Below are 13199 nucleotides of genomic sequence, written 5' to 3' on the forward strand. Positions count from 1 at the left end.
ACCCCATTTCATTTAATTAATACTTAGGACTCGAAAATCCTCACATGATGAGACTCAATCCTAAATCAAATCACTAAACAATCTCTGAGCATGTAACAGTTCGATGAAATATCATTTATTTCCTTCATGTAGATATCGAACAACTATTGAAAGAAAATGAATTTACTTTTCACAGCCTAATCATATCTCTTTATGTCTGTAGATAGAGATATAAACTTTATGTTTTTTTAAGTATTGTATAGAGTGGGAGTAATGATGACATTTTAGTCCACCTGTCAACCAGCGGCTGCCAGACAGGATATGCCCACATTTTGCAAGAGATGGATAGAGAACAAGCTAAAAACAAACAGGATTTTTTGTACAATCAGGGGCAATAATCCAGAAATTTATGGTCTGAAATGCGCAAATATCAAAAGGGACTGTGATCTTGAGATATACAGATATGTTTTAAGTTTCATCAGAATCGGATAAAAACAAAATTTTTTGTACAATCAGGGGCCATAATTCAGGAAGTTACTATCCGATATGCACGAATATCAAAATGAACCAAGATCTTTGGGTTATAAACTTACATTTCAAGTTTCATCAAATTACAAGCCAAAAACACGATTTTTCGTACAATCAGGGGCCATAATCCATGAAGTTACAATCTGATACATGCAAATATCGAAAGGAACCGAGATCTTAGGGAGATAAACCTATATTCAAGTTTCGTTGAAATTGGATAAAAATTGTGACCTGTAGAGTGTCTACAAACAATTGTGGATGGACGGACAGGGGCGACGACAATATACGTCCACATGAAAATGTGGGCGTATAAAAAAATTTTCAGGCACAAATTCAGGCTTAGTCTGGAACAACCCATCTTGCTGCTTGTAATTTAGTGCAGCACAGATTGCTTTTATTGATTTTATTAATACCTGTCTTGCACAAAATTCAACCATACTATATAGTTACTTATTTCAGTTCTGCCTAGGGTCAAGAATAATTTCAAAATTTTCGCAAATTGGGTTTGTCATGTCTGTAAAATGTTTGTAACAAGTATTGCATTACCTTCATGTACAGCCTGCAATTACTATGAAATTCACCTGAATATATTCTATAACCACTTTAAAGATGTGATTATAAAACTTGAATGGTAAATGAGTCAATCTCCTACATTGTATTATCATCAATACTGCTGTCATAAATAGACATTGTAATCAATCAAAACCGATCATATCTATTACATTCCATACATGTAGTTAATTTCTCAGCTATATTACTACATATATACATATATACTACATGTATATCATTACATCTATTTCAAATCTCTCTATCACTACATTTGTGTATACATGTACCTCAGTCATTTTTTTCTTTTACTTCCTATTGACAATTGATTACTTTATTACTATATCTGATGGTGTAAAAGAGATACCAAGTACAAAAAACTACAAGCTTTTTGTGCCAGATACATGTACCATTGTATCAGTAGGTGTCTGTAATCTGTATACTACATATACATGTGTTATTTAATGACATGCTACATATACCGGTACATTATTTGTATGATATTGAGAGGGAATGAGAGAAATGGGGTTTAACATCCACTTGACACAAACTAGGTCATTTTGGGACTAACAACATATGGTTCAATCTTATTTCAATTAATTTAATGACATACATGTACATTATTTCTATGTATATTGCTTGTTGAAATTAAATGATAAAAAATCTGATCCAAAAAGTGTTTTAATATCGATCAATTATGAAAGGGATAAAACAGAATATTAAAGGCACAACAATCCAGATCGTTCAAATTTATATCAAGTCAAAAATAAGTTATTTTAAACACTACGTGCATATCTACATAAAAGATATATTATGTAAGATTTAAATAAAGAGCTGACCATTCTTGCTATAATAGCTCAAAAATAGATAATGTAAAATGAAAATATTGAAAAAATTTCATTCAAATCACTTCATACTGAGCCAAGTTATCACTGTTTGTTGTTTTGACAAGATGTGTGCTTTGTGGTAACCAGGGTACTGGCATATTCAAGACTTTTTAAATTAAATTTTTAAATGGTGAACCGTTCTAATCTAGTTAAAATCTTGAGTATCCGATGCCACCGAGAGTCGATTATGGTCTTGTTTTGTTAATAAATGTCTAATTAATAGTTTATATAACATTTCAGGCCTAAAGAAAGACCTGCAATAGCCAGATTTAGCTCCTGCATAATGTATGTTTTAGCACATCTGAAGAATAGAAAGGCTTGCAAATAAAACACAAACAGTTGTCTACATCTAACAAATAAATCTGACAATGTGAAATCAATACAAATTAATGTAAACTTCAATTATTCATAACTTATATGTAAGTTAGAAATGATCAATTTGAATAATTTTGTGACAAAAACCCTATATTTATATTAACACTGTGCGACTTTCAGGGAATTTAGCTCGCCAACGTGTGTTACATGTATTAAGTATTAAGATCTTCAACACTTTATTTCAGGAGCAAATAACAGCAACAATTAAACAACTTATAATTTCCTATAAATCAGACCTCCAACTAGTATATTATAGGTTCCCTAAGCTGTTTGTGACATTTCGTTTCATATGTTTTCGTAATATTGTCCGGTGTCCCTATAGGTCCAGAGTAGCCAGCCAAATAAATTTGTTCTACTTATTCTAGCTCTTTGAAGCTTTAACATACGTTTTTATATAATAAAGAACATGTTGATTGTGCCTTTGGGGTCATAGTATAGTATTGCAATCAAGGCTTGTACAGGTGATGACGGGTGGTTGGATGGTTAGCGCGCACGTTGTAATGTATCATAAGGTCTGTCATTATATTCTAGCTCTTTGAAGCTTTAACATACAAATATGCCTTTTATGTTTTGTTATATAATATTAATAAAGAACACGTTTGATTCAATGATTGTGCCTTTTTGGGGCATAGTATTGTAATACAATCAAGGCATGGCTGAATGGTTAGTATGTGCGCGTTGTATCATAAGGTCTGCCATTGAGTCAACTGGCCGGGTTTTGATTTCCCAGTTGTACGTAACAAGGAGTATGATCGCCTGTCCAACCTCGTGGGTTTTCTACGGGTCCTCCACTTTCCTCCCACTGAAATAAAATTGAACCATGTCAGTCCCGAAATGACCTAGTTTGTGTTGAGTGGACATTAAACCTCATTTCTCTCTCTCACAGGTGATGACAAGGATTTTGATCTGTAAGGTGTCATTTCGATATCATTATTAATACAGTTAATAATATGCAGTATACTGGCCCGATCAAGTCTGTACAGGGAAACTCCTATTCGGTATGGGTGTTGAGAGGATTTAATCTATCCAGTAATAATCTCTTTCGTCGAAGTTGGCGATCCGCATAAAGTAACAAGGCGGCCATTTTGTCAAAGATACATACAGAATTCCTACCTATGATAGGGTGAGAGTTGTAGACTTTATGATAAAAGTTACGATTTTCTTTACAATTGTTTCTTAAGTTTTTCGCAAATTTTTCATGTAAGTTGCTTTGTGAAACTGCCCCCTGGTCTCCAGTACCCCACTAATTAAATTATTGTCATAATTTTGAAGCTCTATAAAAAGGTTCCCTCAAATTACAATGTACACCTACATGTACATGTAATCTAAATCCTGGCCAACTATACATGTAATCAGATTATCTTATTATGTGGTTCTCTTCTACATACTCACCTGTGTAGGCTTATTAAATTTGATCTACAAATTAATGTACTGTAAGCCTATACATATGGGCAATTTTGTTGTTATTAAAGCTATGCTGATCAATTCAAAGTAGATGTAATTCAATGTTTATCTACATGTAGCCACATTTACATGTACATCAACTGCAGAAATATTTTTGACTCTTTGTAACATTTAAAAAAAAAATAAATTCTTAAAATACATAAGCTTACTGTACATGTAGGCGCTGTTGCCTACATGTACATGATTGTGTACCAGGTACGTGTTATATGACTGTGACAAAAAAAAGACTTTAATTTTAATAATAAACGGTACGTTTATTACATGTACATGGGATGCAAAAGCGAGGCTGAAAAGGAATGGGAGCCTAGTCATTTGAAGGGGGTGTAAAACTATGTCCACTCAAGTATACAGTATATGTACATGTATGTAAAAGAATGCTTGGCAGCTGAATATTGAAGAAGTGTTCACAGAAATGCTTCTGTACGTGTAAAAATTGTCCTATGAACATTTACATTAACTATGAAATTGTCTCTGAGAAAGGACCCAAGTATTTTGCGACGAGACATTAAACCCCATTCCAACCTATACAGATACTGTACATGTCTTTACATCAATAAATGTGTGAATTATTGAATAAATGATCAATAAGCCAATTACATGTGTTTATCAAATAACACAGAATCATTCATGTGTGACAAATGGTATTGGACTGGTTCAGGTTTACTAGAAATATGTTTAATGTTCTTGTACAATGTATATAATCCAAATGATAATTAACTAAGTCAATCAAATCCACCCCCAAAAATGTAACGATATTGATTTTAATTTAAGATACCGATACCGGAAAATGTAATGTGTCAGAAAATAAGAGTGTTTATTGTTGCCTAAAGCTTATAAGACTATGAAACATAGTGTACGTCCACACTCCAGCTAAGTGTCAACCGAGCTGTACATACATGAATGTAAAGATTTCACATTTTTATTCTTCTGTAATGTACCGAAGGTACATGTATGTACATGTAACAATCACAAGACACTAAAAATTGATCAAGGGCAAACATGTCCAAGTAGTCTGATAATGGCCTTAGCCTCTAGAAGGTTCAATTCTCGTTTTAGATATTAGACTTCAGAATTTCTCTCTCTCTCCCCCATCCACAATTTTGGGATCGCACACACAACCCCCCCACTACTATCAACATCATCAAATAATTGCTTCGCTAACCACATTACACTACATTACATTACTTTCTGTATATTAACCCCCTTTGTACTTAAACTACGATATGTCCGATATAATATTGCAACATTGTGAGTATACATTTTTCTTTGTAAATTTAAACCGTTATATAATTTATGATTATAATTTCAAACACTGTATTTATATTGTTGTAAATAGGGAGATGAATTTATATAAGCACGGCTTGTTTTCAGATCCCAGATTTATACATATTATATTTACATTATGTAAATATTTATTGAATAAATAGTGTTAGAAAAAAAAAATGGGTATTTTTGACTCATGAGTATTAAGTTATCTTTCAAATATATTTCATCTTCAGTGAGTGTTTTTTTGTTTTGTTAATTATTATTACTGTATAATAAAGTTATAAACATTAATATCAGATCAGTATATTTTTCATTTCCATGCATTTATACTGATTTAGGTTAGGATAATAATACACTGAATGTGACAGAACATAGAAGTAGTAAAAGGTTTTAAAAATCTTTTTTAAATTTAACACCAACCTCAAAGTGAATTTATTCATCATTGTCTTTATTGGCATTTCCTTCATTCACTGTACTTTTTAAAGTTTGATCGAACTGTTGATGATTCAACACCGAACCTGTCAGATCTGAGATCAATCAATGATTTTTCTCAAAAATAGTCAGAAAGATCCGCCCTCTCTAGTCTCTACACCCGTCTAAAACATATTTTTACACAAAAACAAATGAGCGTATTTTTGAATAATTAATCCAATTAAAAAAAATACGTACATCATTAAAGTTCACATAAAGGAAGCAATATTCACAATGACTGTATTATCATCACCTCACTGTACTCATTCATTCGTTCTGTCATTCGTCTGCATTGGAAAATAAAATTATTCCAGGACAGGATTTCCGAAAATTGCGTACGGGGAAAAGAAGTGGTAAACGAAACAATAAAAATTTCTGATATTTTAACATGGTAAGATTTTCTTTTTTAAAAAATCGGAGCATGCAATCGAAAACCCTGTCATCATTTATCATGTTTAAAATCATATTTTTTTAAAATTCAAATTCCAAAACATTACATCCAGTTTCGTTTCATTATAACTTTCAAAATGTTGCATTCCATAGTGTGTATTCATGGTGTATCCATCATGCTAAATTTCCGTTTCCGGTGTCATGGCAGAAAATTTACCCGACGGTTGGGAAAAGCGTGTTAGTCGGTCCTCCGGTAAATTTACCTTTGAAGTCATTGTTTTTAAAAAGGGAAATCTGCACCATTTCAACCGATGTCTTTTAGAAAATTAATCGTATAACTCTGAATGATTGTGAGCAATAAAACACGAACTGATGATTGTGAGCAATAATAATAAGCACGAACAGCATTGATTACAGATTAGGCCTATTTCTGACTTTTCAGGCCAATCATCAGCCCTGGGCTTATAAACTTATTTAATATGTAACAGGCATTGCCTGAGTAGAGCGAAGCTGATTATTGTCAAATATAAAACCTTCATAATTAAGTTTCTCAAGTGATACAAGTAATTTAAATAATCTCGTTTTTCCGAATTGAATTTAATTTAGATCTGAATTATATGATTAATTTTGTAAAAAAAAAAAAAAGAACAAAAAAGTGTGAGAATTATTTTCATTGACGTCAGAAATATGTGACGTCATTGATTAAACGCGTCTTAAAAATATTTCTATGAGTCGCATAATCTCGCTTGGGCGAGATTTGGTAAGTTTAAAGTTGGCATGCGCATTGCTATTTTTGCCCAGTGTATCCGGTTCCGGTCTGAATTTTTTTTAAATCAACAGTCTGTGGGGCAGATTTAGTTAGGCTCCTGTGTTACCGGAAAAGAGCTTTGCTCAAGCACCGCGCTTCGCTCTATATTAAAGGGGAACCGCCACTTTTGACTTTTTGTCAGTTTGTATTCATTATTTTGTGTCATAAATTCTGCGCTAACTCAGAGAAATACGCTATACTTCTTATTCTTCCTTTAAAGACTCAGGTTCCAATTGGAACGTAGTTGAATCTGGATGAGATGTGCAGGTGCAATCGATAAAAATCGATAAAAAGTAGTCGGTGCGGATAAAAGCTGGCTGTCGTTTAAAACTGGAAGTCACCCAGCCCGCGCTTAAACTGGGTCAAGGTGACTGCTGCTGTTAAGTGATGTGGTAGTTGGTTCCATAGGTTCACCGTCCTGGGGAAGAAGGAAGTCTGGTGTTGAGTCGAGAGGCATCTAGGTTGGTGTAGTTTGCTGCTGCCTCTTGTACGACTATCGCCTTCCGAGATGTATTCTCGACTGATGCAGTGAGCTGGTTCCGGATCCGGTACATCATGGTCACTGATGCCTTTTGTCTACGAGCTTCTAGGGATTCCCACTCTAGGTCTGCCAGGAGGCGTGTGACGACTCCTGGGGTCCTGTCCCGGTACTCGTGTTTGACAAATCTGGCCGCGCTTCGTTGCACCTTCTCTAAGGTGTTAATGTCTTTTTGATGGTTTGGAGCCCATGCTGTTGAGGAGTACTTGAGTACTGGGCGTACGAGGGTGGTGTACATTGCCTCCTTTACATGTGGGGTGCATTGCCGGAAGTTCCTCTTTATGAAGCCAAGAGTTCTGTTGGCTTTGGCCGCGGTTGACTCAACATGCCTTGTCCATGTTAGATCTTCTGTGATGGTTACCCTGAGGTACTTGCTCGCTACTTCGACATCTAGGGTGTGGTGGTGTAGAGCATATGGGAAGATGATCTTCTTTCTCCTCTTAGTTGGTGCTATGCGTATAACCAGGCACTTGGTAGCACATCTGCTTGATCGGAGGTAGTGCCTCCTATAACAACTCACTGTTGGTGGTTCGTCAGGAATGACTTGATCCATTGTTTGGTTGCACCGCGGATGCCATAGTGGTCGATCTTTTGTAGTAGCCGTTGATGTGGTACCTTATCAAAAGCCTTGGCAAAGTTGAGAAGGATGACGTCTACCTGGTTACCCTTGGCCATCTTACTGGCTATCTCCTGGATGGTGACGATGAGCTGTGTCTCGCAAGACCTTTTCTTCCTGAATCCATAAATCTATAATGTTAGGCATGTTAGATGAAAAAATATCCAAATCATTGAACTTGACTTGACAACTTATTTTATTTAAAATGACTTACAAAACATGACGAATGTACATGTGTTTGTCTTATCGATTTCTAGTTTTCGTGGTTATTTGTGTCTTGCAATTCTTCCACACTATAGTATTAGATCTCTGCAATTAATAATATTTTCTTGATTTAATATGATATTTTCTTGATTTAATTAATATTTTTTTTATGAATCTTTCCACTAGGAAGAGATTATTACCTCAATCTTCATACAAAGGAAAGTCAGTGGGACATACCCACAGAGCCAGCTAGCAATAAAATGTCTCAAGTACAGTGTTCCCATCTTCTTGTTAAACATAATAAATCACGAAGACCAGCTAATTATAAAGGCGAAAATATAACAAGAAGTAAAGAAGAAGCATTAGACTTATTGAAAGGTTTGGAATTTTGATTAAGTTAAATTTTCATCTGTCTACTCAAACACTTAGCAAAAAAAATTTTCAGCTATACATATTGACTTCTTCGCTGAAGAATGGGTGCTGATAAGTGATCAAGTAATTATGAAATTCACTCTTTTACATTCCAAAAGTATTTGTAATTTGATTGTTTAATAACAAAAACATTTTAATTCATATAACTTTTAATTCTGAAAAAATATATAATTTAATTGATTAGGTACTTTTGAATATTTTAAAGTAAGGTCCCTCATATCTGACTAAAGTAGAGAAAAAACAGTTTCATTTAAATTTTGAAATATGACCGGATGAGATTAAAGGGCCAAATTACTCTGAAATTGCTCCCAGTAAGTGCTTCAAAGGAATGAGAAAAACAGCAAGGAGATAGATAGCTGGGATCCCAAATTTGTGACACAGGTCTGAATTAAATCAATACTTCACCAAGTGGAATCTAAATCATGTAGTACTAGTAGATGTACATGTATGTCTGCTAATTTAATTCTAAAGATTATAATTTCTTGGAATTTTCCACTTTCAGGTTATCGACGCCAAATTGATGATGGTGCAAATTTCAGTGAATTAGCTACTCAATTCAGTGATTGTTCTTCTGGGAAACGTGGTGGAGACCTTGGACTATTTGGAAGGGGACAAATGCAAAAACCATTTGAAGATGCATCGTTTGCTTTAGAAGTTGGCCAACTTAGCGATATTGTTGATACTGATTCAGGAGTTCACATTATATTAAGAACTGCTTAATTTTTTAAGAAAATATAATCTTCGAGTTACCTTGAAGGATGAAAATTAATGGTAGCTCTTAAATACTGATTACACTGTAAGATAAGATCTGTAAATTTATTTTGTTGGACACTTTTTAATAGGTAAAAAAAAAATCAATAAATTGTAGGAACAAAGTTCCCAGGTAACAAATACTGGTGTGTACCATCTACAATAGATTCAGTAATGTAGTAACAACTGTAGTTTCAATATAACCATCAGGATTGTACACATCAATAAGAAGTTCTTTTGTTTTTCTACAACCATTACATAAATATATGGATTTTTTTTATCAGAAGTACATAATCCTAAGATCATCATATTTGCACAGTTTTTTCTTTGTTATTCAAGATCATAATGAAAATTTTGTGGATGCTCATGCAATTACATGTACATGTGCTCACTTTTTGATTTTGCTTTGTACCATGTTTAAAATTTTCATACAAATGCTCTCAATATTTTTACATCTTTTCTATTTATGATTCATTTGATGATTTATTGTGTCACAAAGTGTGTGCTTTTTGTAATTTAGAACCAGACGCAGACCATCATTTACAAATCGTGTCATATCATAATCATATGCATGTAATGCTTTATAATTTTAGATCAGTTCAACTTATTTGTTATAAATGACTACTTTGTGTCATCGCTCGTTTATAATACATATAATTTTATGTCTATTAAACCAATATAAAAAATATGTGTATCTGGATTTTTTTCTTTTGATTAAGACCTACTTTGAGCCAAGAATAATATTCAGTCGCCAAGGCCGATTCATGGGACCGGATTAACTGTGAGGTAGTAGAAGAACAAACCCAACAAGATTTGTGAAAGTTTTGTCTCGTCTAAACTATGGTTATGAATTATGAATCAAGCCCCTTCACATCAAAATTGACTGAGGGTTTTTTTTTTCTTTTTAAATAGGCCTTTGTGTTCACCTTGAAATTTGTATGTGTAGCCAATTCTATACATGTACATAAACATAGCCCAGTAATTTTTTGAAGATATTTAATGTTGCCATAGGAAAGGGTGTTTGATATTGGTAAAGAAAGTGTGGGTTGGGTGGCCGAATCGTGTATGCCCGTCTTCAATCAGGGGCCATAATCCAGGAAGTTATGGGCTGAGATATTTGGGGTATAGAGATATATTTTAAGTTTCATCAAAATCGCATAAAATTGGTGACTTCTAGAGTATTATATACTTTTATACTATTTGCGTACAAGGAGCATGCAGTTTCGATCCGATTTTTGAACTCAACCGTTATTAGGGTGTAACGGTGAACAGTCCATATGCTGATTACACTATTTTGCTTATACCGTTTTTTAGGACTTCAAATTTTGTCTAATGGTTTGGATTGTTCGTACTTGGTTTTATTTTATTTAAACACCTTTTTAAAATCGGATAAAATTGTGATCTCTAGAGGGTCCACAAGCTAAAAACGAACCGAAATGCACAAATATTGAAAATAATCCGAGATCTTTGGATTATAATCATACATTTCAAGTTTCATCAAAATCGGATAAAAATTGTGACTTCTAGGGTGTCCACAACCTTGGTATTACAAACTTTTACACTATTTGCGTACACGGAGCAGCCATTTTGTCCGGCAGTTTGTGTCCGAATTTTACGAAATTCGAAGTCAACCTTCATTGATGTGTAACGGTGATATATTTAAACGATTTTTAAAATTGAATACAAATTGTGACTTCTAGCTGGTCCACGAGCATGAATTGGGATTTTTCAAATAATCAGGGGCCATAATCCATGAAGTTATGTTGGGATATTGGCGATTATCGAAAGGAACCAAAATCTTTGTGATATAAACATAAATTTAAAGTTTCATCAAAATTGTCGCCTCAAGAGGGTCCACAACCTTGATATACCATATATAAATTTACACTATTTGCGTACGAGGGCCGGCCATATTGTCTGGAAGTTTTGTTTGGTCCGTTTTTCAACGAAATTCGAGCTTAACCTTCATTAGGATGTAAGGGTGATATATTCCAACGTTTTTTTTTTAAAATCGGATCAAAATTTTAACCTCTAGAATGACCACAAGCTAAAAATGCGATTTTTCATACAATATCATGGGTCATAATTCAGGAATTTACGGTCGGATATTTTTTAATATCGAAATGTACCAAGATCTTTGGGTTATAAACATGTATTTCAAGTTCCATCAAAATCGGATCAAAATTGTTACCTCTAGAGGGTCCACAACCTTGATATTTTTACACTATTCGCGTACGAGGAGTGGCCATTTTGTTCGGCAGTTTTTCACGAAATTCGAACTCAACCATCATTACAGTGTAACGGTGATATATTCGAACGGTATTTTTAAAGGAACTAAATCGCTAAAATTTGAGACCTAGAAATTGACACAAATGGGTTCCAACGCATATAATAATGTAATATGAATGTATATAAACTAATTTACATTCAATCATTTCCGTATTTTACTCTAATTTCAAAACAGTCATGTTTGGCGAAATACGGCACAAATCTCAATCGAATGACAATCTCTAGCATCTGGTTATTCCAGTCAACATAGTAATTATTGCGCATGATCTCCAGATAAGAATAGCGTTACCGTTTGACATGACTTGTGGAACATGTCTAGTCTCATTCTTCGAGTCTCTTGTTACAAATTGTGCCAGGATGAGTAAAATACTAATACCTAGTACGTATGGAAGAGGCGATACTCTGCGATTGCAGGAACAATGTTTTTTTTTCAAAAACGCATATCTTGTGGACCAGAAAACGTTTTATGCCCAAAAATCAATTTCTTGTAACCGCAGTTTATCGCCTCTTCCACGGGAACAGTGACCACTAATCTAGCCTTGTTGGGGTGTGGCATTTTTGGTGCGTGTCTATTAGGGGTTACCCATCGCACAAACTGTCTGGCAGTGGACATTCATGATTCCTGTAGTGGTACTGAACAACTCCAAAGCTGTTTTAGGTGGTACAGATTTCAGCTAATCTAGCCTAGCTGTGGTCTGGAAATTAGAAAACTCTTGTCAGGGATACTCCACCACTACAAATGTCTGGCAATTACATAGCTCTGCCAGGGGTAGGCCTACCCTACCACTAGAAATGTCTGTCAGAGTGTTTCGGTAACACCTGAAGATGTACGGTACACTGCTGTACAATTTTCATGTGGTACACTTTTGAGCTAATCTAGCCTAGTTGGGGGAGGGGGACTTGGCATTTTGGGTGTGAAATACCACACCCATCACCAGAAACACGGCAGACTTACATTCTGATGATACCAGATATACATGCATTGATACCATATAGGAGAAAATTGGTACACTTTTCAGCCAGGTTGACCCCCTGGGCTCCCGCTCTATCATTTGCAGTTACTGTCCCTTAATCTGTAGTACCCAATTGTGACTTCTAATGAAGCTGTGTATATTAATTCAAAACTAGAATACTAAATCCTTGATTAATTAACCCCTGTGTTAGCAATTTTCCTTGGATGTATGTGTGTGAAATAGCTTTATTTAACGTCCACTTCCACCGAGGTGATATCGCAGACATGGAGGTTAATCTCTCTTTATAATAAACCTTGAGGTTTATGGCGTCTTTACGCAATAGCCCAATATGAGCTTAATAGCCCAATATCGGATTACTATTATAGCTTAGGCCTACAGGTTATGCTGTAAAAAGTAAATATCAGCCTTTCTTTTTGGTCAACTTTTTTTCCCTTTAAGAGTCATGCTGCAACCCTCCCCTAAGGCATATCTATATTATTTGCAAAAAATACTAGGTCAACCACCCCTGGGACCTGGTTTAAAAATTCTTAATCGTACCCATCAAGCAAGCCCTGCTGCTTAGCCATCATTACTTAAGATTATTGACAATGACACTTTTGCATAATTTATATCAAAGTGAGGTCATCATGATCAAGGCCAGGGGATTCTTACTATGGCTACAGCTCATCTAATTACAAAA

General features: G+C 34.6%; 2 protein-coding genes across 2 annotated transcripts in view; one reads left to right on the plus strand and one right to left on the minus strand.

The window, feature by feature from the left end:
• Positions 1-5836, minus strand: part of LOC126819855 (ecotropic viral integration site 5 protein homolog) — a 57228-nt gene extending 51392 nt beyond the window's left edge. The window contains exon 1 of the mRNA XM_050548045.2: positions 5469-5836. The gene's annotated coding sequence lies outside the window, so the exon portion shown is untranslated. The remainder of the gene's footprint in view (positions 1-5468) is intronic.
• Positions 5837-6057: 221 nt separating this feature from the next.
• On the plus strand, positions 6058-9945 carry LOC126823075 (putative peptidyl-prolyl cis-trans isomerase dodo). Its single transcript, XM_050551848.1, has 3 exons — positions 6058-6162; positions 8262-8453; positions 9010-9945. The coding sequence occupies exons 1-3, from the start codon at positions 6111-6113 to the stop codon at positions 9225-9227; spliced, it is 462 nt and encodes a 153-aa protein (XP_050407805.1). The 5' UTR covers positions 6058-6110; the 3' UTR covers positions 9228-9945.
• The last annotated feature ends 3254 nt before the right edge of the window (positions 9946-13199 follow it).

The sequence above is a fragment of the Patella vulgata genome, chromosome 1 (genome assembly GCF_932274485.2).
Source record: "Patella vulgata chromosome 1, xgPatVulg1.2, whole genome shotgun sequence".
Taxonomy (NCBI): domain Eukaryota; kingdom Metazoa; phylum Mollusca; class Gastropoda; family Patellidae; genus Patella; species Patella vulgata.